General features: G+C 43.4%; 1 protein-coding gene across 4 annotated transcripts in view; it reads right to left on the bottom strand.

The window, feature by feature from the left end:
• ZNF521 (zinc finger protein 521) overlaps positions 1–13998 on the bottom strand; it is a 671937-nt gene extending 657939 nt beyond the window's left edge. The window contains exon 1 of one of the 4 annotated variants that reach the window (XM_078687407.1): positions 12970–13998. In XM_078687407.1, coding sequence (XP_078543533.1) covers positions 12970–13009 — 40 coding nt within the window. In that variant the 5' untranslated portion in view covers positions 13010–13998. The remainder of the gene's footprint in view (positions 1–12969) is intronic. The other 3 variants (XM_078687409.1, XM_078687406.1, XM_078687408.1) reach the window with 3 other exon arrangements.
• Between the last annotated feature and the right edge of the window lie 9548 nt (positions 13999–23546).

Below are 23546 nucleotides of genomic sequence, written 5' to 3'. Positions count from 1 at the left end.
ATAATTTATGATGTTTGTCTTTCTCAGGCAGAAGCACAGTTGGGAGGAGGGTGGTCACTAACCTACATAGATTTTTAGGTCTGGTTTGACAATGCAGCTGTCACCTGACCTTTTAACCTACACCAATATTATTCTACAGTTCTTTGCTTCCACACAAATACGTATTCTATTTACTTGTAATGCTGACAATACTATACAACATTCCTTTAAAGCCAGACCTATTGGTATTGCCAAAGCTTGTTTTTCCATCCTGTTCCCTGTTCCATATTTTGAGAGCCAATCCTGATTACCTATATTTTTAGATAAGAGCCCACTCACTGTCCCCAAAACAACATATGTAAATATGTTGTGATTATTTAATGTGAATTAAAGAGAAAGGTTCTATTAAAGGCTGTATAACAAGCAATGTTAATATAAAATGCTTAAAATGCTTAAAAAGTAGACTAATCTTTGGCACCCATTCAAACCTTAGCCTTTACAGCACAAAGCTTTGCAAGGTTTTCCTAGAACTTAGCTTGATAATGGTTTAGAATTTAGTTATGTTATCTGAGGAGCAAATGTGTTTTAATGAAACAGCATAAATTATGTGATTATATTATAGACTTATTGTAAGACCTCTCTTTAGCTAAAGGGGCACTGCTAAACAGAAATATATCAGTTGGAGACCAAGACCAAGTCTCCACAAATAGCATGCATCTAGCTGGGAAGCATACACATCTGCCCTTCATATTTAATTTAATTTAATTTAATTAATTTAATTCAATTCATATTCATAAATATCCCATACAAATACAAATATTTCATGTCATAAAAAACTTAAAATGTGTCATGGTGCTTTACAGAGATCGCTAAGAGTTCCCATGTTGATAACAGCCAAGCACACAAATGTAAAACTTTCACAGAAAAAATACATTACAACAAAGGATAATCTTCCAGTACTTGCCTCTAATGGTAAGTATAAAGAACAGTTAGCCTTCAAAGGTAACCACAAAGGGCACACTGGAAGCCATGTGTTTAGCCACCCTTGGTGTGGCCAATAGATTGGTGGAGACCACATTACGGTCTAAAGTTATACTCAACTCCAACCCAGCAACCACTGTGATTACCAAGGCGCTGGAGTTACAAGCAGAATCACAGGAAGTATTCTGCAATGGAGGGACAATTTATTATTTACTATCTGGGTACATTTAAACCTCATTAGTACCAGCTCAGCAACCTAAAGGTCTTTTTTGAAGACCTTTGCACGTGGACAGCCATTGCGTGGAAACACACTAGGGTGCTTTTTTTAAGCAATTTTGATCGGTTTGAGCTAAAAACATTTTTTTTCCCTTGAGAATGTAATCTTAGCATGGAAAGATTGTTATTCAGCATAGCTTAATGACTAAGCAGACCTTTTTAGAGGCTGACTGAATATGAAACCACCATAAATCATTGGATCACTCACTTTGCCAAATGCGTGGTTTTTATACCTCATTTAGAGGTGGGGAAAACAGGAGCTTCAATTGCAGAGTCTTGTTGACTCTGCTGCCGTATACTTGTACCAGGTATTTCATCAGCCACAAGGCAGCTAAGGTCACAGTACTGGCAAACCCACCTATTACGCGACTGCTTTCCAAGGCATATTTCTTTTCATGGCCAGGAATGCAAAAATGCATCAATGGCTCCCCACACACAGGGAAAAATCACCCTACACTTCCGGTCCATTCATTCTTTTTTGTATTTTAGTAGTCTTTTTCTGAAATACAAAAACAACGGTGACCATGATATAGTGGAATGATTGAATCACATTTTATATGGAGTTGCTCCTATCATATAGGTGGGAGCACTTCCACCAAAACAATCACCACCAACTTGAAAAGGCTCCTGCAATTCAGTGGGTGGTCTTGCATTGGACATTTGGAATCTGTGTTTCAGCTGGTTCTGAGGAGTTTAAGACCACTCCACCCAAACTCTTAATGACCCTTAGGCTATCTTGGTCAGTTTTTAGAGATTAGCAGTGATTTCAGGCCCTACGATTGATAGCGCTGACGTCACATTGCAATCCAAGTTCAGAGTGGTAATAGCTAGTGAGGATGGAGTCTACCCACTATTAAACACTATTGGTAGTCAATTGATTAAATAAGATCTTAAGATCATGAATTAATCAAAATTTGAGTTCATCGCACAAAAGAAACATTTAGTAACTCTCACCTACTTATTCAAACATTTGGACTACAAGGAAAGCTCCGTTCATACTGTACCACAAGATATCATACAGGGCAAGTGAGAAAGGTATGGGTGACAAAACAATTCTATGGCAAAAGATCCATAGAGCAGTATGATGGCTTTATATTCTAGAGAGAAAAGGAATAAACCCTTTGGATGTGGTAAAAATCTCCAAAACCCTGAATTGCAATGTGAAAAAATGAAGTTGAGAAATTGCAGAAATTCTACATATTGCCACGTGGTTACTCATTCCATTTCTAATTTCCCTCACTCAGCCGGAAGCAGAACTTCCAAAGATACAATAAAGAAAATTGGTCTTTCAGCTCATTGTGAGACAAGGAGACATGACTCTAATCACTATTTCCCACTTAAACATAACATCTAAAATAATTTATCACTGGTGTACATTAGTCCCTTTGTCTGCATAAATGTAGACTGTTTAGATAGGGGGTGAAACCACTACTAAGTTTTATCTAAAGCTTTGGGGCCCAATGCACAAACATGTGCAAAACATATCCATGAAGTACTCTTCTTAAAATAAGAAAGTCATAGTTTTCCATGTGTTCTCAAATGTGTGCAATGTATGACGGCAAAATGTAAAACAACTGTAACTCGCTGACGTGCTTTTATATCCTTTTTTTTTTTTCTCTAAGAGTAAACTATTTTCACTGTGCAGAATTCCTTCCTCTGCATCCCATCTCCCCATTATATTTGGGGCGTTTCTTTCTTCGAAAATACACATTTTTCCATCTTTGACATAAGTACAGCTTAAAGTATCTCCATGGTTTTTATCAACAAAGGCCAAGTGAGAACCCCTAAACATGTGAGTTTGCTTTCAGCTATTTTTTCAGGCAGGACTTTTAAATATCATCCACATACTCACAATTCATCCTAAATTTTCAGTTGCGGTAATTTCATGATAATGGTGGTCTGAATTGGAAATTTTCCATCCAAAATTGATTTATTGGTTCATAGTAGTAGAAAATAAGTGAGGGTGTGTTTGTGTAAACAGTGCCCTTAACATTTATATGAAAAAATGCTACTTCTGGAGTCTGAATTGATAGATTCTTGTAAAACTACTGAAAATTGCTGCTGTCAAAAACGGTGGCTTCAACAGAATTTTAAGAGCAAAGGAACGGCCTCAGTTCACAATTCTTGCAAACATAAATATTTTAGTTGTCATCTTTATGCTACTTCATAATGGTTCTGATGTGGATCAATCTATTGGATGTCTAAATACTTTTAAAAATTAGATAAAAAACAGTTCACTCTTTTGTTGCTACTAGGGAACAGTGGTGTATCTACTGTCCCCTGGCTTGTAATGGACCAGGCATATTTAGACCTTCTTTGATTAAATGCAAGTGCATTTCAACAAGATGCAATGTTGAACACACTGCAACTAGTGAGTATTCTGTAAGCTAGACTTTTAATCGTGCAAATTTTCAGGATTTCTATAGACTTAATTTTCTTAAAAATCCACAATGTTCACTCACGTTCTAAGAACATTCTGAGGGTGATTCATCTAAGTCATGTCAAATGGTCTGTACTTCCTACAAAGTGTTGCGAAATGTAACTGATTTAATGTTTTTACACCTTCAACATTTGTTGTCATATTTGCACCAAGTCATATTTACCAAAACCCTCTTCTGCCATGCTATCTAGAAAAATGAAAAAGGTCCATATTTATGCTGACAATACAAGCATGAGGTTGAGAGTATTTAGAAAGATAATTGACAAGCTTATGGCAAGTTTCCTTTAAAAATTAGCTAAAAGTTTATGTTAATGGCTTTGAAACCCTAAAACCTCATAAGAACAATAAATTGACCGAAGACCAGTCATCAATATTTATTGGTAGCCAGTTTTTCAGCTTTGGACAATATCAATGTAAGGATTTGTGCTGCAAAAAGACCCCTGGAAGGGAGCCCGATAAGCATATAATTTGTAAACAACTCTTCTCCCTGGTCATCAATATGATTACTTCTCAAACCTATACTATATGTTGTTATTATTATGATTTGGATCTTATTAAGCACAACAAATTACCCTGAAATTGACTACCAAAGGGATATTAACAGTGGTGCTGTGACTGGTTAGAACATTCAAGTTTTTAGGGTTTTTTAAATTTTCAATAGGTAACATACTCGTATTTCTCAGACAGTCCAGATCTTACCAGTGCCAGGTCCCCAGCTTATTCAACTATTTGAAAACACTTGCTATAAAAAGATTCAAATGTTCTAAACCTTTAACCGGAATCTTGGTGTTTACGTAACAAAATAATGCATATTATGAATGTTCAATGCACATATGCTAAATCACTTGGCTCCGCCATCGAGCAAAAAATAATAATGATTCTACATATACCACAGCTAGCCAAAACCACTTCATTTTAACCCTTCCTAGTAAGGTAACTCGAGCCTACAACCCCCCTTCTTCCTTCCACTTCCCCTCCACACTGTGATTCGGAGGTACAAGCCCTGGTTTTAACACACCTTGATGATATTAGTACTCTTTGGCTGGTCTCTCTAGACCATACCAGAGTTCTATCAATGCTTTTTTGCAGGCTGTAGCCTCTTCTTTTCAAAGGTGACAAAGTCAGGTCACATTGCACCTATTTTAACAGACCTCCACTGGCTTGTTCTCCTAGCCAGAACGAGGTTCAAAAACACCTGACTCACACACACAGCACTTTACCTCTGTCTGTCCACATACTCGAGAAAAAACACTCATCGCTGTATGAAGTAAGAGAAACAGCAGAGCATGTCTGCTGGGAACCCCCGATCAAAATTCCCAAAATTCTCAACCACACATTTTCGTGCAAAGCTCTCAGAGCCCGGAATCCCCGCTCCACACCCCGTCCCCCTGGAAGAACTCCGACTGAATTCAAGATTTCTACCATTCCGAAATGTTTTGAGAACCCACCTGATCAAATCACTCCTGAACTTCATACAATACCCCCCATCACTTCATCTTTCCCTGTTATGATGTTCCCACCAGTTCGATGTATCCTGTTGTAACAAGTGAAACACTTGTTTGCCCTTGTGGCTAAGTCCCTATCGTCAGTGGCCCCAAATATTATAAGAATGTATACATAAAAATAAATAAGCGTATTCGAATGGTTGAATGGGCTGTGGTCTTAATGCAAGCATGGACCTCAGTCTTGGTGGAGTATGTGAATTTAAAGTACTGGAAATAGTTGCAGAGATTTTTCTAGAGAATATTTGTGATTGTAATTGCATTTATATAGCATTTACTACGGCTGACGAGGCGTTGAAGCGGTTTTTGCGTGAGTAGCATGCTACTCCGTATCCCAAAAAGGATTAGTGGTGAATTAGTATAGTGAGATATCAAATTGATTTGACCGGTGGATATGTTAGTCTGTTATTTGGATTGAAAACGGTAGTGGAGGGATAGTAGACGGAAGGGCTTGCATTTGTATAATGAAGATAGTTTACAAATTGCACTTCTCTGAATAGGACAACTTCTCCCAAACTCTTGTGTCTCTTCATAGCATCACGGAGTACTTAGAGGTGGGGTAAACCCAAAATTTCGGTCCTGTAGGATTATCAGGTATGCATCAATGTTTCAGTCATTATTCAACTTACATCACTAAGTCACATTTCTCTAGAGGCCATTTTGATCAATCTAAAAGTCTTGCGTTAATACTGTAATTGGAAATATTCTGTTGTTTTAGTAGAAGACACTTCACCACAGTATTTAAAAATAAGGACTACATGAATCCCTTTTGTTAACACTGTGCAACAATGTACATCACATAAACATCAGAAAATGTAACGTTTTTCCTATGCCTTGTGTCTATGGGATGCCAAGTTCAAACGGTTATACTCCACTGCAGCACACCCCACCCCTACAGCCTCTACTTGCACGTAACAAGTAAAATAAAAATGAATGCTTTTGTCTAAGAGTTCATTAATAAAATTAATTCAATGGGGCAAATATTCCTTCAATAAGCAGCATGTAACCAGGCATGTTCTGCTAGGGTCTGAGTGCTTGCACTTATTTAAAATAATGGGGACAATCCCGGCACTTCTAAGCAGGGATTCACTACTATGAATGGTACAGTTGCCGCTCTACTCAATATGAAACAAGGTCTCTAGATAGTGAGTACCCACATGCACGGTGGCCCAGAGAGCTGAACATCTGCCAATAACAAATGTAGCGGTCTGAAGGCATGAATATGAATTCTTCCCAACCAGACTCAACCTAATATTATTCAGAGCACTGTAAATGTGGTATGATACATTGTGAAATATTAACATCTGTTATTTACAGTGCTTAGAAACAGCAGAGGTGCTAAACAAAATACAAGTTTTGGTTATCACTCCCAATTTTCAATTTCAACTAGCCACAAGGTATCCATCTATATTCCTTAAATCTCCAACATCAACTCCTTCATTTAAAATTAAAATACAATACAACACTTCAAATCCAGTGACTCCTTGTTTGCTGTCAGAATGCAACTTCAGAGATCACTCTCAGTCACTTTCCTGCTTACGGTAATATGTTTTACTTACAGCGCTTAGAAGCAGCAGAGGTGAAGAATGAAGTGCTATTTAAAAAGCTAGTTATTTTTGCTCTCAATTATCCATATCAAGCGGAGTCACAAGACGTCTATGCTCCTTTAGTGTCCACGCCAACTCCATCATTGTAAAGAAAAAACAAAAAAGAAAACCAAAATAGCTCTCTTCACAGATCTGAACTGGCAATGCCTACTGTCTGAATGACACTTAATAGTGTAATCTGTCGCTTTCCTGGTCGGGTATCGAAATGCTAATTATTGCATACCCAGGGGCCGCCACGACTGCCTCTTGTTGTTCACAAGCTAAAAACATACAATGTGCATGTCACAAAATGGAGGCGTGCAGCACAGGCACCTCACTGAGGTGTGCGTCACTGTTTACCAAGCTCAATATAATTGGTGCTAATGACTGTCAACAGTCAGCAATGAAAGCAGATGAGCAGAAAAGGAAAAGGTTATTATCTGGAGGGGGATTCACTTGTAAAACGTGGGCCCTGGTGACATTAGCAAGAAGACCCCCGGGGGGGGGGGGGGTTCTGCTTCTAGATTTATCACACCTAGAGCTGCACAGGATCCTGGCAACAGCAACCACCATAATGGCATCAAAATGTGGGAGATTGGCACCACCAAGACATCTCACGCTTGCATCAAAATAGTATCATTTTGCTGTGCGAAACAGTCAGACCCGCTGAATATCCGTGGTGTGTAGCACGTCCAGCCATGGCGCTCGGACATACCTGACGTAAAACGCACAGAGAAGAGACACCATGAGTGACATTGGTACTTGAACCATTGTCAGCCTATGTGAACCAAAAGCCCACAAAATACTGACACCCTTCAATCCCAAAAAATGTTCAACTCTTTTCCAAATGCACAGTGAACTCTAAAGCTATCAGTTGCATTGCAGCCTACAAAGTCCCATACTTTCTCAGCATCTGAGAAGGTCCTGGGGATCCATCTTGAAGGGGGTTAGTTTTGCCTGAACACATATGGACAAGACATATACATATTGGCGGTCCTTCACTCAAAGAATGCAGCTGTTTTCCCCCCATAGATGCACCATATTTCCCAAACGGCTGTGTAATCAAGCGTTCTCCTTGCAAATTGTATGTGTCTACCAGAGCCCAATGGCCTCAGCAAGTCCTTTGCCTCACCGCCCAAGTCATGAAGGTTTCTGTCAATAGCATTAGACTTCTTGTGTCACTCTTGTGCAACACACGTCATTTTCAAGAAATGCCTCTGCAGTACAACTCCTTGGTATTATTTGTAAGTTAAAAAGATGTCCCATGAAACCTTTAGGACAATATACAGAAAGTTGGAGATATGACCGATTACAAAACGTATCTACTGTTATATGCACCGTCCAATATTTCTTAGTGACACAAACATATAAATCCATCTCTACCATTTGCTCCAATTCATAAGTTGACCAACCATTCTTTGGAATAACCACTAAAATTAAGCAAGACTTCTCAATAGCCCTGCCGTCATGATTGCATGAAAATGTGTACCATTGGAAACAATATCAACACCAGATCCCCCTGAAGGGGAATCCAAGCAACTAAATAGCGCAATGTAACTATTAGGTCTGCAATTTCTAAAATCCACACAAAAGAAAAGTTAACAAGAAATCAGCAAAGACAACGAGGGTGAAGTGCATGGGGTGTGGGCTGAAGAGATGGGGGTTAGTCTAGACACAGTGTACACTTTGTTTTTAATGTTCACCTCTCATCAGGGTGCCTTTCTCAGTGTGGTGACTACACTGCCAAAAAAACGAGGTAATGTGTTGTTTTACTGTCATTGAATGGAACTGGTTATCTGTCCAAAATAAAGCGTGCTCTTTACTTCGATAAACAAACATTCAAATGTGTTTTGAAGAATATTTAGACACTCCTAGCAGCAAAAGTGCACATTGTCTCACCACCAAACTTGGACAAATGGCCAAAAATTGTCTTTTTTGAAAAAACAGACAACGAAATACTTGGAAGGTGCATACAGTTATTGTCATGCCCTCCTCGTGACAGTTGTGGCTTTTAAGCAGGACATCTGCTTCTAAACTAGAAAACAGCACAAGGAAGCCAACACAATGCATAAATCACACACTAAAGGAAACTTGTCTGTAATTTCTTTGTACACACAGGAACGCATACTCCAAAACTTATTGGGCAGTTCTGTTTCTTCTCAGGGTGGCATGTCGGGGCTCTTGCACGAGGGGTGCCAGTGCTTCTGGGGTCTGAACCCTGCCATCGCAGAAGGCCCCTGGGTCACTTGCCTGCCAGGCTACTCTGACTTCTCAACTACTTATGAAAACGTGCAGTTTGTGTGTGCCAACTCACATTCTTCAGGTCGGCCAGACAGTGGCACATTCTACACAGTCAATAAACACCCGTGCTTTCAGACATCTTAACGTAGGTACCCAGTACACCTTCGCAAATAGGTCCAATTTAAAGAAATCAGGTGGGTACCAGAAATATAGCGAATACATGTGTAACTTTATTCCAGAGGAATCTAGAAATGCACAATGTTCTATGTGAGCCAGGGGCATTGTCACAGGTAACAGTGAGAAGCTAACCCGGCAATCAACATCATTGAACTATTTTGTCTGATGCCCAATGGAGCTACCTGGTTTAGCTATAGGGGAGATGGGCCGTGCATTCCCTCCTTGGTCGTCAACTACCCAGTCGGTCTTTGGACAGATTTCTTTTCGTCTCTACTGTTGTCTCTTCCCTTATCCTCACTTTCTCACCTCCCCTACCCCCCACTACTTTTCTCTCTCCTTTCTCTCCTCTCCTAATATTATTGCTGATTGTTTGATGTAATGTATAATTGTTGATCTTTTTCTGTTACATTGTTGAACCTCATGTAAAGCGCTCTGATACCTTCGGGTCTAGCCAGCGCTATATAAAACTCTTTAAATATTGGCACAGTACTAATCAGCTTTTACAACAACCAAACTGCCACAACCTGGGCAAGATGTGTCCAAGGAATTTACCCATCGGGTGTCTATGTGGAAATACAAAAGTGTCCGTATTCTGAGACAATAAATAGTGTATTGTTGACACATCTGAAGGGTGACGTGCTGCAGACACCTTCAACTCGATGCACTGACGCTGTAAGCAAAATGCCTGTCACTGTCAATAGTGTATGAAAGGTACATACACTGCAAGAAGAAGAGAAAGATGTCAGCAAACAAACGTGCAGGTTTGTGAGCCTTTGCCCTGGGAATGTAAAGGATGTGAAAGCGACAAGTCCAAGTAATTGCTGAAACATTCCCTAACAATAACTGGTTGTCTTGCAGTGTTCTGGTCATGACAAATAACGGGCAGCCGTTTGTCTAAACACAAATAATTCTTTCAGTTACTGCAACAAAATGTAAAGCCTGAATCGCACATAATAACTCTCCTTCCCCCAGGTCCACAACTAACAGGTTATTCGATGAATTGCCCCGCAACGTCACCGTTTGTGGTATATCTGCTCTTTCTTACGGACACGCCAAGCGACCAGGTAGGGGTATTTTACAAACTGCACCTTCTGCGGGCTTCGAGCATCCCTGCTTTCATCCGTGCTCGCTGCCTTAAACCGGAGGGCGCGCACTAGCCTCTGAGCTGCTCAACCTTAATTAAAACTGAAAAGCAGCGGGGAGATTTGCAGAACCCGGAATGCCCTGGTCTGAAAGGACTTTTTTCTCCTTTGATGGAATCCCAACTGGGGGGTGGGGGGGGGGTTGAGGTAGCGGGGGAGGGTGGGTTGCAGACCCCGTGCGCCTGAGAAGCCGCTATTCGAGTGGCAGTTCCTATTGCAGGTAAAGCCCACATTGAGGGAGACAGGTAGTTCCCGCGAAATAAACACCACGCGACATGCAGCTCGCAGACGGGCGCCCTTACACCCATCTGCCATTATTATAACCTCTGGCGACGTGTATGTCTTTACCACCATTAACGTCTTAACAGGGTGTGATACCATCCATCTAATCAGTTTAAGAAACATTATACAGATGTTAACATTCCGAAATCGAGCTGCACACTTTTTTTTGCTGTTGTGCACTCTCAATATAGAATTTTCTTTAAGTGACCATGAGCGTTTTAAATAGTCACTCCCATCTCCAGTAATGCTTAAAGAGTATATGATTTCCTGCTGGGCAGCCCCGGCACGTGACGGCGTCCGTGGCGATAAGAAAACTACAGACGTGGGGAGGAGGGACGGGGCTGCGATTTAAACAGCCAGCCAACTCCTTGCCTAATGAAGATGCCAGCCTTAATTAGAGAGCCTTCTTGTGGTAAATGCCGGAATTCTGCCCTGGAAAAGGCGAACGACCGCGGGGGAAACAGCAGAGCGCCGGAGCCCCGGGCCCAGCAGCGGGAGCTGCCCTGCAACAAGCCACCCTTTGTCCTGCCGCGTCCCAGGGGGCCTCACTCCCCCTCGCCGCATTTTTTCCGGAATGGGGGCTGGGGTGCAGCCGTCCAGACTCACAAGGGCAGGCAGCTAATGGCTACGCTGCTTCGAGTGTGGTTGAGGGAGGTGATTCCAGCTTCCCTATTTATTTTAACATTTTTAAGAAGCGCTCTGAACCCTTCCTCTAGCGCTGTCTGCAGCCCGGCATGTGCTGAGAGTTGACAGAAGTCCAAAGCCCACTGTTTCCGGGCCTACTGGAGAGGTGTGCGTGTGTCTGTCTGTCTTTGCGCCCGTGTGTGTGTCTGTCTCTGTCTGATACTACTCGATAGCAAACCTCTCACAACCTGGCACTGGTACAAAGCATGATAAGCCCTAAAGTCACCCTGTAGACTTTATTGTCATACTAACAAAACAGAAAAGTTCAGATGTGTAAATATACCACAATGCAAACTGAGCACACATTGTTGCAGCTTCGATAAGAGCATCTAGGTCGATTCCACCAGGGCTTCATGAACTAAATGTTAACATGAGAAGAGGTGAATACTTGTAAATTCGTGTCCTCTTGATATGGCCTGACCACTGCGCTTCTATGTATAGCTCGCATTAAAGTCCTGGCACTCTGAAGTGGCACGCTTTTCCAAAAACATAATGAGTATGTTAAAAAAAAGAGCCCCTTCCTTGTTTAGTTTACGGCCACCACCGGAGGTGGGTGGCACTGTGCATCGTCCGTGCAGCGGCTGGCACGGGTGGCTGTGAGTCCTTCCGGAGTCTGCTCCAGACAGGGGGACGTGTGCCTCGTGACGCACACATTCCAGCACAACCAGCTTCAGCTACCACCCTGGGGAGAAACCTCCACTGCTGAACAAAGGAAAGCGTCTGACAGACGCTGAGAACACTGCCCTCTCCACACCGCTGTACCCTCACAAGCCCCTTCATGAGCCCCAAGAAGAACCATAACACCCCCAGACAGTAGGCAAGCGAGGTGTGAGGATGACCACGTGCCGTTCACCCACAAGAACTCTCACCAATAATGACTCCCACTCACAATGACCCCTCAAAACTACGACTACCTCCTTATCTCTCACACCTTGCCTCCAGATTGTGAGTTTTATGAGCCGTGCTTTCATTAGACATGCGTTGCTGTCATATTGTGAACTAAAAGTTCTATGCAAGATAAAAACATCCCTCAAAATATTCACCTCACAGTAAGTAAAGTGAAAGTAAAGCTGCGGGTTGTTCCACCGCAAAGCAGAGAAAACAAACTGAAGACAAAAAAGTGCAAGTTATCACATGAACACAAAACTAACTTCACCACAACACTCCCAGCTGTGGCACTCACTCCATGCTGCCCTCACCCGCATTCTGTCCTGGTGGCACCCTCGTCTGCGGACAGGAGGGCCGGGAGGGACAGACAGCGGGTCTGAAGCAAAGCAAGCCCTGATCCGGACAGACTGGGACTGTCCCACACACCGCAACGCGAGCTAAGCCTTCCAACGACTTCTTGGCTACCACACACACTCACTCCACTTTCCACTGCACGTTACCACGCGAAACACGAACCGCTGAAGTTATCAACAGTGCCCCCACCACCCCCGCCAAAAGTGACAAGCACGGAAGGGGGGAGCCGGGCTCAACTTTTTCCTAGTCTGCTTTCCACGCAGGCCAGAAAGTTTCCCGGCGCAGCCCCCACCGCTTCCATCTTCCCCTTGAACGCTACTCACTGCATTCTCTCAACCTTTGATCCTCGCTAAGCGGTTTAAGGCAAACTGTGCGGGGGGCAAAAAAAGGGAGGGGGTGTACAGTGGCGCTGTGAAAAACCCAGTCGTTGCTCTTACCTTTCAGTGATCTTGGTTTAGCTTGCTTGCGGCGAGACATCCTAAAGCAAACAGCTGAAGTTGTTGAAAATTTCAGAAGCCCTTGCGAAAAAAGAAAAAAAAAATCTACAGCACTGAGCGAGGAGGATGGAGATCCCGTCCAGGCAGCAACTCACTCCTCTCTCCCTCTCTTTCTCCACCAGAGGCGTGGGGGCAAGGGGCGGGCGACTTTGGAAAAACACTTTAAAGGTGCAAAATATGGACAACAACAAATGCAGAAGGAGGAAACGCGAGTAGTCCACACCTTGTGTACTCTTCCTGCTGGACCTCGGAAAATGTCACACGCTCGGTTACAAAAAACCTACAAAAATACTTAAGGTGGTGATAAGAAACACTGCCCCCGTTATAGTTTTAATTAGAGCGAACTCGAATTTTGGTCTCTGCTCAGCAAACGCAGTTATTCTCTTTTTTGCAATTTTCCAAAAAATGGAAAAAATAATTGCAAACAATATATATAAATAGCCACCCGCCGAGGACACATTGGGCTGGACGGGGAAAAGGCGAGCATGGAAAAAAAATACTTTTTTGTTCTGCTGTCCACTTAATACTGTGCGGGAGAAACACTGGGCTTGAGGCTGGAGTGCTAGGACGGGTGGCCGCTCCCTCGGTGCTGCGGGCTCGGAGGACGCGCCTTGGCCGCCTCCGCTGCCCGTCTACGCCTGGCTTGGCTCGGGGAGCAGGGGCTGCTGTGCGCTGCTGCTGCCGCTGCCGCTGCTGCCGCCGCTGCCTCCGCTCTGAGCTGCCTCCTCATCACCAGCCCGCCTCTGCTGCAAGGTCTTGGACTGCGCTGTCGCTCCGGTAGTCCACATAATAATGGGAAAGAGAAGCGAGGCCCCCAAAGCCATCAGGATGGCTCCAGAGGGGGCCCCAGCCCGCAGGGACTCGCTCTGTACGTAATCACTGAGGAAATCATTGTCAGCCTGCCTGCACTCACACACACAGGCAGAGAGGGCATGATTAAAAGCGCAGAGCGCCGGCCGCGGCGGGCGGCAAGACCCGGAGCGGAGTACCAGGATCGGGAGCGCAGGAGCAGGGAGCCGGCAGAGGGTCCGGGGAGGGGAGCGCGACACTGGCAGACCCCGCCTCCGTCTGCTGGTGCACGGGCACCGGGGCGGGCGAGCCTCCCCGTGCCCGGGTGCTATTCAGGGCCACACAGCGGTGGCACGGAGTGTGCACCCAGTCTCTCGGCAGCACATACCGGTTTTCGCTTCATTCCGGCATCTAAGGAAAGGAGAGAGGTCTGGGTGAGGAGCGGTCCCCTCGGCTGACAGGACTCTTGGAGGAGGGAGACAAGAGGACCGGGGCTGGCTGGAGCGTGGCGGGGTCTGCCGTGCCAAGGCAGCCCTGGTTCTGACAGCTTGTGGGGTAGACATGTGGCTCACATTGGTACCATCACTTTCAGGATTTTAGCACCATCAGCGCACCTTACCTCCTGCTCCCCAGTTACTACCAGACATGTGTATGCCAGTCGCCTGCACACACACACTCGTACACATATACCCAGGTGTGTGCCAAACAAAGGGATGCTGCACAACCCATGTGCGCTATCCAACATGTATTTGTGTGGTACGCCTCGTGGGCCACACCACAGCTGCTGTATTCATGTAAGGTGCTGCTTTATCTGACACCCATATCATGTACAGACAGGCGCACAGGCATACAACACCGAGTTGCTGCTATTCCCCGACATCGCTCAATGCACTCCGGGATAAAAATGGTTATTCTTTAAATTGTAGGTGCTGCTGTCACCAGCGTGCACCGGATTCGAAGCGAGAGCATGCTGCCGTGCTGCAGGTAGGACCAGGTGACAACTAGATCAGCCACGAGGACACATGTCACTGCACTAACAACAATGCGGAGGAGGCTGCCACTGACCTCTTTGAGGTGCGGGAGGTAGAGCAGACACAACACCCCGATCAAACTCTCCATTACCCTGTCAGTTCAACTGGAGTTCGGCTGCACACACGTGCATGTTTGGAATCCCACTCTTCTGCCACGGAGATTGCTCCATTTAATTCAATCTGCAGCTCTTAGATCACGTCCTCCGCAGACTGCATCAAAAGAACAGTGCAGTACGGTGGCCGCTGTGTCATGGCACCTAGTGCAAGGAAGGAAAGACCCACCTCCCAGACTGCTGTTTGAAGTGTAAAGTACATCAATAATTAGGGTTCGTAGGGCCCCTCAGAGGTTTGGCCCCGTGCCGCTGCACCAATGGAAGCCACAGTGCTCACTGCTTGAGAAGGCATATGATTGGCTATGGCCCATTCCCAAATTATGCCGGATTTGGGCAGTCGTAGGTTTAGGGTTACCAGTTGTGAGACACCTATTGAGAAGGTGATGAACACCCACAATGTCGCAATCATATGGGTTGGCGCACATCGCCCAGTGGCTGTCCGATCAATTTGCGCTCATATATTTAGTGCCACAAATGGCAGAGTAAGTCGCAAGATATTTGTAGAAAGTTCCCAGATGCCCTGTGTTATATAGGGTGGTTAGGGTAATGGGGTTCTTTTCACTGAAATATAGTATACGAGAGAAGAAAAAAAAGCTCATGCTCGCAAAACTCTAGCATTTTGTAAGACCGGAAGAGAACAGCTGTAAAGGAAATTTGTCTTGCACACATTTCTAGTCTTACTTTAGGGCTTATTTGTGAATCTCCAAATAGTCATAAACCTGTGCAAACCTGATATTTAAGTCGCTGATTTATACATGTTCCCATAGTTTTGTGACTCAGGCTGCAGTGTTAAGATGAGGTTTTACAACCTGCAAACTAGAACACCGCAAGGTGGTTGCTGGTGCCAACACTATGCAGGAAGTTCGGACAAGATACGTTTTTGGTCTCCTTCTTCCAAGAAAGTTCTTTTTTTTTTTTAAAGTTCATTTGACAGGTAGGGTAGCTGAGTGAGTCAAGAACCTCCTGCCGACATCTGAGTGCTAGCTGCAGTTACCAGGATTCATTTACAGGAGGGCCAACACGACATTTCATTCTTCCTTGATTGCTAACATTGCTGTTATTGGAGAAAGTACAACTGGCAACTTAGTTTTATCACGTTTCAAGAGGCATTACAGTTTCTGTTGCGCCCTGCTATGTCTTCAAATGTAGAAGTGTGGATTTAAGTGTCTGCCCTACATTGTAACTGTACAATTTGCCACCCTGTGTTGCAGGGCACTACGGTGACCTGCTCGGCCCTTTACAAGAAAGCCAAGGATCAGTTCAACAGACATCTCTCATCTAATATGCTCGTAACAATTTATAAAATGGTGTAAAAGAGCGGCATGTGTCTAACAGCACCAGCTTTATTTCCCCGCATTGTTTTTCTCAGCTGGAGGGTTTTCCACAGACCCCTGATGGTCCCACTGACCTGCAGTGCACGTGCCCCGAGGAAGGGTATATTTTCTGCGGGGCAGCGCCTTGAAGGCCACCCGCTGCCGCGCCTTAACAAAGGTGCAGTGAGAGGCAGATGACCTGGTACAAGCAGGACCTGCGCACACCGCCCTCACTGCACAGGAGCGCCTCGTGCCTGACCTGCAGTGCACGTGCACTCTGTGGCACGGTGTATTTTCTGCTGGGCAGCGCCTTGACCCGCATTAACAAAGGTGCAGTGAGGGGCATATGACCTGGTACAAGCAGGACCTGCGCACACCGTCCTCACTGCGCAGCTGCAGGAGCGCCTCGTGCCTGACCTGGAGTGCACGTGCCCTGTGGCACGGTGTATTTTCTGCTGGGCAGAGCCGTGACCCGCTGCCGCGCATTAACAAAGGTGCAGTGAGGGGCAGACGACGCTCCTTCAGAGGCTGGTACAAGCAGGACCTGCACACGCCGCCCTCACTGCGCAGGAGCGCCTCGCGCCTGACCTGCAGCCCATCTGACCTGCAGTGCACGTGCCCTGTGGCAGGTGTGTTTTCTGCCGGGCCGCGCCGTGACCCGCTGCCGCGCATTAACAAAGGTGCAGCGAGGGGCAGATGACGCAGGTGGCGAGCAGGACCTGCGCACACCGCTCTCACTGCGCAGCTGCAGGAGCGCCTCGCGCCTGACCTGCAGCCCATCTGCTGCACCGAGCCCCGGCCCTCTCCAGGGCAGGGCCTGCCAGATGCCAGATTGCTTAGTGGTTCGTGAAATGGAGGAATGTCCACGAGAGATTACAGTAACATCGACATCTCTGCTGTGCTTTCAGAGCCCTCACAATTACGACTGCTGGAATTATAATTGCCGGGACACAGCTGATAATTTTTTATTTCGGGTTATTGACACACGCGCACTTGCAGGTTTATGGCCCGCAGGTGCAGGTGCGGCAGCGGCTTACTTCAAAATGAGTTTATCCCAACCCCAACCTGGACCGTTAGATAATGGGCAAGTTATGTCTCAATGAAAGGCCCTGTTCAGAATGTGAGTGATTTGTAACCCACCCGTGCTTTTATAGTGATGAATGGTGCTTGTTCTCCTGTTCATGTTTCATGTCGGAGGCGTGCTGAATAATAATTATAATAGGAATACTACTACTGCTACTACTACTACTACTTATAACAATAATAATAAAAAATATTATTGTAATATTAATAATAATCACCATTCTTTAATAATAATAAAACAATAAGAACATCACCAATAATAACAATTATTTTTATTATTATTATTATCAATATTGTCATAATTCTAGAACGTACTGCATTGAAAGAAAACAATAAAACGGAGTCATCTGTATCGATGGCCTCTGAAAATGTTTACTATTATTATTATTATTATTATTTTGTTATTTGTATTCTTATTATCACAGTTGCTTCATTATATAAGGTATAAAGTACCTCCTGCCATACAATTTGCGGATATTGCAAGTCAAAGAGGAGTTCCATAACTATATAGCGGGATGAGGCCGAGGGCCTAGTTATGGAACTTCAAGGTGACTTGTAATATCCTTATCTTGTATGCTAAGGGGTATTTTATCTCATAAAATACATGGTCACACCATCACCTTTCCCACAAAACACTTAGAACCTTGGTGCTTAGCTCTTTCATAAAAGAACAAGCATGTTTGCAATCATGAAGACTAAAAAAAAACCTCTAATGCAACATTAAACACAGTAGAAACATGTTCAATGTTTGTTACAAACTGATATTAGTAACAGTTCATTACAAGTCAGTTAGGGGCGTGGCTTGAACCACTTCAAGATGGCCGCGCTCGGCTGAGGCTCTGTGTCCCGAGCGGGATCCTTTTCATCGCCTGAGCTGTTTTTTCTCCTTCTGGAGCGGCATGCAGTGAGCCATCTATGAAGCGGACGAGGGGTCACAGGTAGCTGTTCTTTTTTCTGTTTTTTCAGCTTATTTTTTACCTGTTTCCCCCGTGCCGTCTACTCCTCAAGTTCTGCCGGTAGCACCCGCCATTTTGTCCTTGGTGGGACGCTTCCCTTCTTCACAGGCCTCCCTGAACTGCTCGCGGCACAGTTTCTTAGATGCCGCAGCAGCTATGCTTTGGGAGCTCTTTGGTCTACTGCAAAGCCAATTTTGAAATGTTCTTTCAACTTTCGTCATCACATGCTGGCAGCTGGTAGCGGACCACCATTTCCCTCATTGTACAGGTGACTCCAGCAGTGGCATACTATACTAGTTCCATCTATGGTGGGACTCCTCCTTGGTTATATAATATTCCAAATCAACGGTTTCAGAGGGTATCTTTACACATTGGAATGCTATATGAGACTTTTTTCTCCCCCTCTATGTTTGGTCCTTCTGCTGCTGTTTTATGCACAAAGCCCTCCTGCTATTTTATATGCTCCAATATTTGGTCTCGTTCCTGCAAAAGAATTACGATTGAATGAACCAAGCTTTTTTGTGTTACCTGTCTTTTCCTCATTGCTCTCATTTCACTCAAGGTTGGTGACGCTTCATTTTTACCTCAGCGAGATGCTATTTTTCCTCATTGCCTGCTGGTGCCAATGCGGTGCGTTTTTTCAAGACACCGCTGTTCTTTTCAATTTGGAACTCTGTTCCTCATTGTATGCAAAAATGGAAGTATATTTTTGCCATGGACTGGCAGCTAAATCCCAGCTGTTCATATTGACTGTTGGACTTTTGAAATAAGTACTTTGCCTGGAAGTATGTTCTCCACTAATCTCTCTTGAGATTATCACACTAGAATTCAAGGCTCTTCTAAAATAATCTGTCAAGTTGAGAGGCACGTGTTGGAGTGCAGGCTGTTACATTTTGTTTGAATAGTGTCTTATCCTATGCATATATGCTGCCTACCTCCTAATATCTCCTTTTATCAATACTTTTATTTACATGGAGCCCTCACTTGGACAGAAAACTAGTTCAGCAAACATGACTTACCTTTGTAAAGATTCCAACCCTGCCACTCCCCCTAAATATCAGAAGAAGGAACCCAACTCTCCTACCAAGTCTCCACTACCCATTACAATGGAGGACCTCATGGAAGAGATAAGGTTGCTTAACCCCTTGGACGCTCATGACGAGCTCAGCTCGTCATGGAGTGCCCATTGACTTCAATGGAAATTACATTGAAAGTCTAGGCACAGGCTTAGCATCCAAGTGGTTAAACCTTTTGTGATTGAAACCAACGCTACTCTTCAGAAGTGGGATGAGAAATGGTCTAATTTAGATTCAAGAGTTTCGGCTGTGGAGCAGAAGGTTAGCGATACTCAAGATGCGATCCCTGAAGTTGCTGCCATGTCTAAAGAGATTGCCCTCCTCGAGGTGCAAACGGAAGACGTAGAAAATCGCAATAGACGTAACAATCTTCGTATTTATGGTATTCCTGAGGGAGAGGAGGAATCCGACATGCCCACCTTCTTGAAAATACACATTCCCAAAATTGTTGGACTGAAGGAGGGCACCCCTCTCAACATGCAGCGTGCTCATCGTATTGGTCCCAAAAATGGCGCTTCACCTTCTTCCTCATCTATCAATCGTCCCAGAGGGATAATTGTCCTATTTTTGGAATACACTGAGCTACTAATGGTCCTGTCAGCGGCTAAGCTAAGAAAGCAGATGCTATGGTCTGGTCAAAAGGTTTTCTTCTCTCAAGACGTGGCTCGTGCTACTGCTGCCCGGCACAAGGAATTTCTTTCTCTCCGCCCAGCTCTTCAATCCATGAATGCTAGATACAGCTTAGTACACCCCTGTTTCTTCAAAGTCACTTATAAAGAGAGGTCCTACTCTTTTGATCGTCCTGAAGATCTAAGACAATTTACTTCTTGCCATAAAGGAGACGAGATGGACGTTGGAGGAGCTTGAACATCATTGTTGTCTTTGCCTTGTACTATGTTCTCAGAGTTTATCATTTTTCTTTTCAAGTTAATGTTCTAATGAGTTTTATCTATTTTTATGGTTGTTGGTTATCATTTGTTAGTGCCGTTTTTTCTAGATCCTGTGTGGTTTGTTTGCCTTGTGGAAGCCATTTCATATTATCGTTTTTGTGTTTTTCTGCACAGATGTATGTTCCTTCTGTATCAACCCAGTCCCCAGATGTTTCCCCTATCCCATGCCTTTTCATCTCAACCTTAATGTTCATAGTAACCCTCACGTATGGTAAGTGCTAACATTTTATATCTTATCCTTAGCATCGCTGTTTGTTCATTTCATGTTTATTGTTTTATGTTAAGTAAGTAGTTACTATGTAGTTGGTCTCTCTTTCTGTGTTATTTCATTTTATGTTCCTGTTTCTCATATTTATTTTTTCATCTTTCAGTCCTGTTTGTTACCCGGGATATCCTCGCCGGCTTTGCCATCTGTCCCCCTTTTTGCGGCTCCCCGCTTCCCCATGTTACTTTTCTTAATTTGGATATTTATCCCACTCTTCTTGACTGAAGCCCCTTGGCTTTTTGTCAACCTCTCTTTGTCTATCACCTATTTCCTCTTCTACCCTTTCTTTTTTTTCCTTTTTATGTCTGTGTACTTCCTCTTCTCTACTTTCTTTTCTTTGCCCTTGGGCTCTATGCCTACCTCTCTGTTAGTACCCTCTTTCTCTATTATTTTTTTCCTCCTCACTCACTTTCACTTTCATATCCTTTTTTATTCTTATCTGTTTTTGCTTCCGTGCTACTATCCTATTGAATTTGATTACTGTTTTATCGATTATGTGATTCTTTTCAATTTTGCAATGTTTCTGCTTATGTTTTTGATCAATGTCTCCCTCATTTCTCAATGACTATTAATATCCAAATTATTTCATGGAATGTAAAAGGTTTACGTAACCCTGTTAAGAAGCAATGGGTACTTACACATCTTTCCAAATTACATTGTAAAATTGCACTGTTACAAGAAACGCACCTTAATGACAAAGATGTTAATTCTCTTAAAAAACAGTGGGTTGGTAGTGTTTATAGTTCCCCATCTAAGGACAGGAAGAACAGAGTGGTTATATTATTTCATAAGTCCCTCTCCCTTACTGTAGAAAGCGAAGAGAGAGATGCTGAAGGACCTTGGCTTCTTCTCCACACTCTCATTAATGGATCTCATATTTCTCTTCTCAACATTTACGATCCCACAGGTATAGATTCTCAATTCTGGCTATCCATGTCACATACTCTTCACTCATGCTCTGACTCTAATCTCGTATTGGAGGTTGATTGCAATCAAATTTTAGATCCGTTTACAGATAGGAAATCCTCCTCTAGAGACATTCCTAATAAAATGCAAAAGACCTTTGCTCACACTATACTCTCGAGAGGCTTGGTTGATGCTTGGAGAATACTCAACCCCAACGGTTTAGAATTCACTTTTATTCCCAGACCCATAATTCTGCTTCCAGAATTGATGATATTTTCTTGAGTCCTCACCTTCTTCCCACTCTACTACATGCTGAGATAAGCTCCATTCTGATTTCCGATCACGCCCCTGTCCTCATCAACTTAGATCTCCCTACTTTACCCTCTAAATCCCGTTGTTGGTGCTTTAACAACTATCTTCTTAAAGATTCCTTGTTTCTTGGTCGCTTTGAGGACTTTGTCTCAGAATTTTTTCTCCTCAATGCTAATCCAGATACGCCCTTTTACATCATATGGAATGCCTTCAATGCGACCGCTAGAGGCTTCATCATTGACTATGTAGCTAGTAAAAAGAAGCAACTTCGTAAGGATTCTGCCTCTATGTTATCTTCCATTAAGAAACTGGAGCACACATATTTCTCTTCTAACAATGCTGATACGCTCAAGAATTTGGTTCAAGCAAAAGTAGATTTTAATAGGAAATCCACAAAGTAAGCCTCTGGGACACTATTAAAAATGAATTCCAAATTTTGCGGTGGCCGTAATAGAGCAGGTAAACTGTTGGAGAGTTATCCGAAGATTAAGTCCCAAAGATCTAGAATAGTCAAAATTACTGATGACTGTGGCGTTCACCACTTTAAGGATGAAGAGATATTGAGATGCTTTACCGACTTTTATAAGACCTTATATACACCCCTGAGTCTTCTCCTTCTGATGATGAGTTAGATTCCTTTTTTGATTCATTGCCTCCTTACTCTTCCCCTCTTCCTGACTGCTTTATCTTAGATAGTGATATATCCCTTTTCGAGATTAAGTATTCTCTTTCCAAGTTATCCAAAGATAAGGCCCCTGGCCCAGATGGTTTTATGGCTGAATTTGATTCTTGCTTTTCTCACATTCTCCTGCCACATCTTTTATCTCTTTTCCAATATTTTTCTTCTCATAGTGAGGCTTGCAGCTCTTTTCTTGAGGCTATCATTTGTTTAATTCCAAAAAAGATAAGGATCCCTCTTTATGTGCTATCGCCCCATATCTTTGATTACCTTAGATTGTAAACATTTTTCCAAGATATTAGCACTTCGTTTTAATCAGGTACTTCAGGAGTTGATCGGTTCTGAACAAACAGGGTTTGTCAAGGGGAGGACTATAGCTGATAATTCGAGAACTTTTTCTAATATCATTCATTTAGCATCTAAGAGTTCCTCTCTTATTGCAGCCATAACCCTTGACGAGCAGAAAGCTTTTGACCGCGTTCACTGGCTTTTTATTAAGCGTGCCCTTCAAAGGCATGGTTTTGGTCTTCCTATTTTGTCCCTTATTAATCTGTTATATTCTTCCCACACTACTTCCGTATTTGCTAATGGCTCTCAATCTTCTTATTTTCCTTTAAAACAAGGCACTCAACAGGGTTGTCCTCTTTCACCCTTGCTTTTTATTCTTTCCCTTGTGCCCTCTCTTCAGTCCGTGCGTCACTCTCCCATCTTTCGCGGCTTCAAACATAAGACCATTGAAATCAATTTACTGCCTATGCAGATCACATTATGTAATATATATTTCAGACCCCTCTACCTCTTTACCCGCTTTTTCAGATCTTCTGTCTTCTTATGCCTCCTTATCTGTGTATAAATTAAATTTTTCAAAATCAGAAGTGCTTCCGCTTTATAAATATTGTTTAAAGAGTATGTTTGACGGATCTGATTTTAAGTGGAATACTAGCAGTATTACTTGTTTGGGAATTAATTCTTCTTCTTCTATTGCAAAAACTATTCAACTTAATTTAGAATAGGTTCTCTTAAAAGTAAATAACATGATAAGTA

The sequence above is a fragment of the Lissotriton helveticus genome, chromosome 4_1, assembly GCF_964261635.1.
Source record: "Lissotriton helveticus chromosome 4_1, aLisHel1.1, whole genome shotgun sequence".
Taxonomy (NCBI): domain Eukaryota; kingdom Metazoa; phylum Chordata; class Amphibia; order Caudata; family Salamandridae; genus Lissotriton; species Lissotriton helveticus.
Note: the sequence above shows the minus strand (reverse complement) of the source record. Positions and strands in the feature narration are given on the sequence as shown.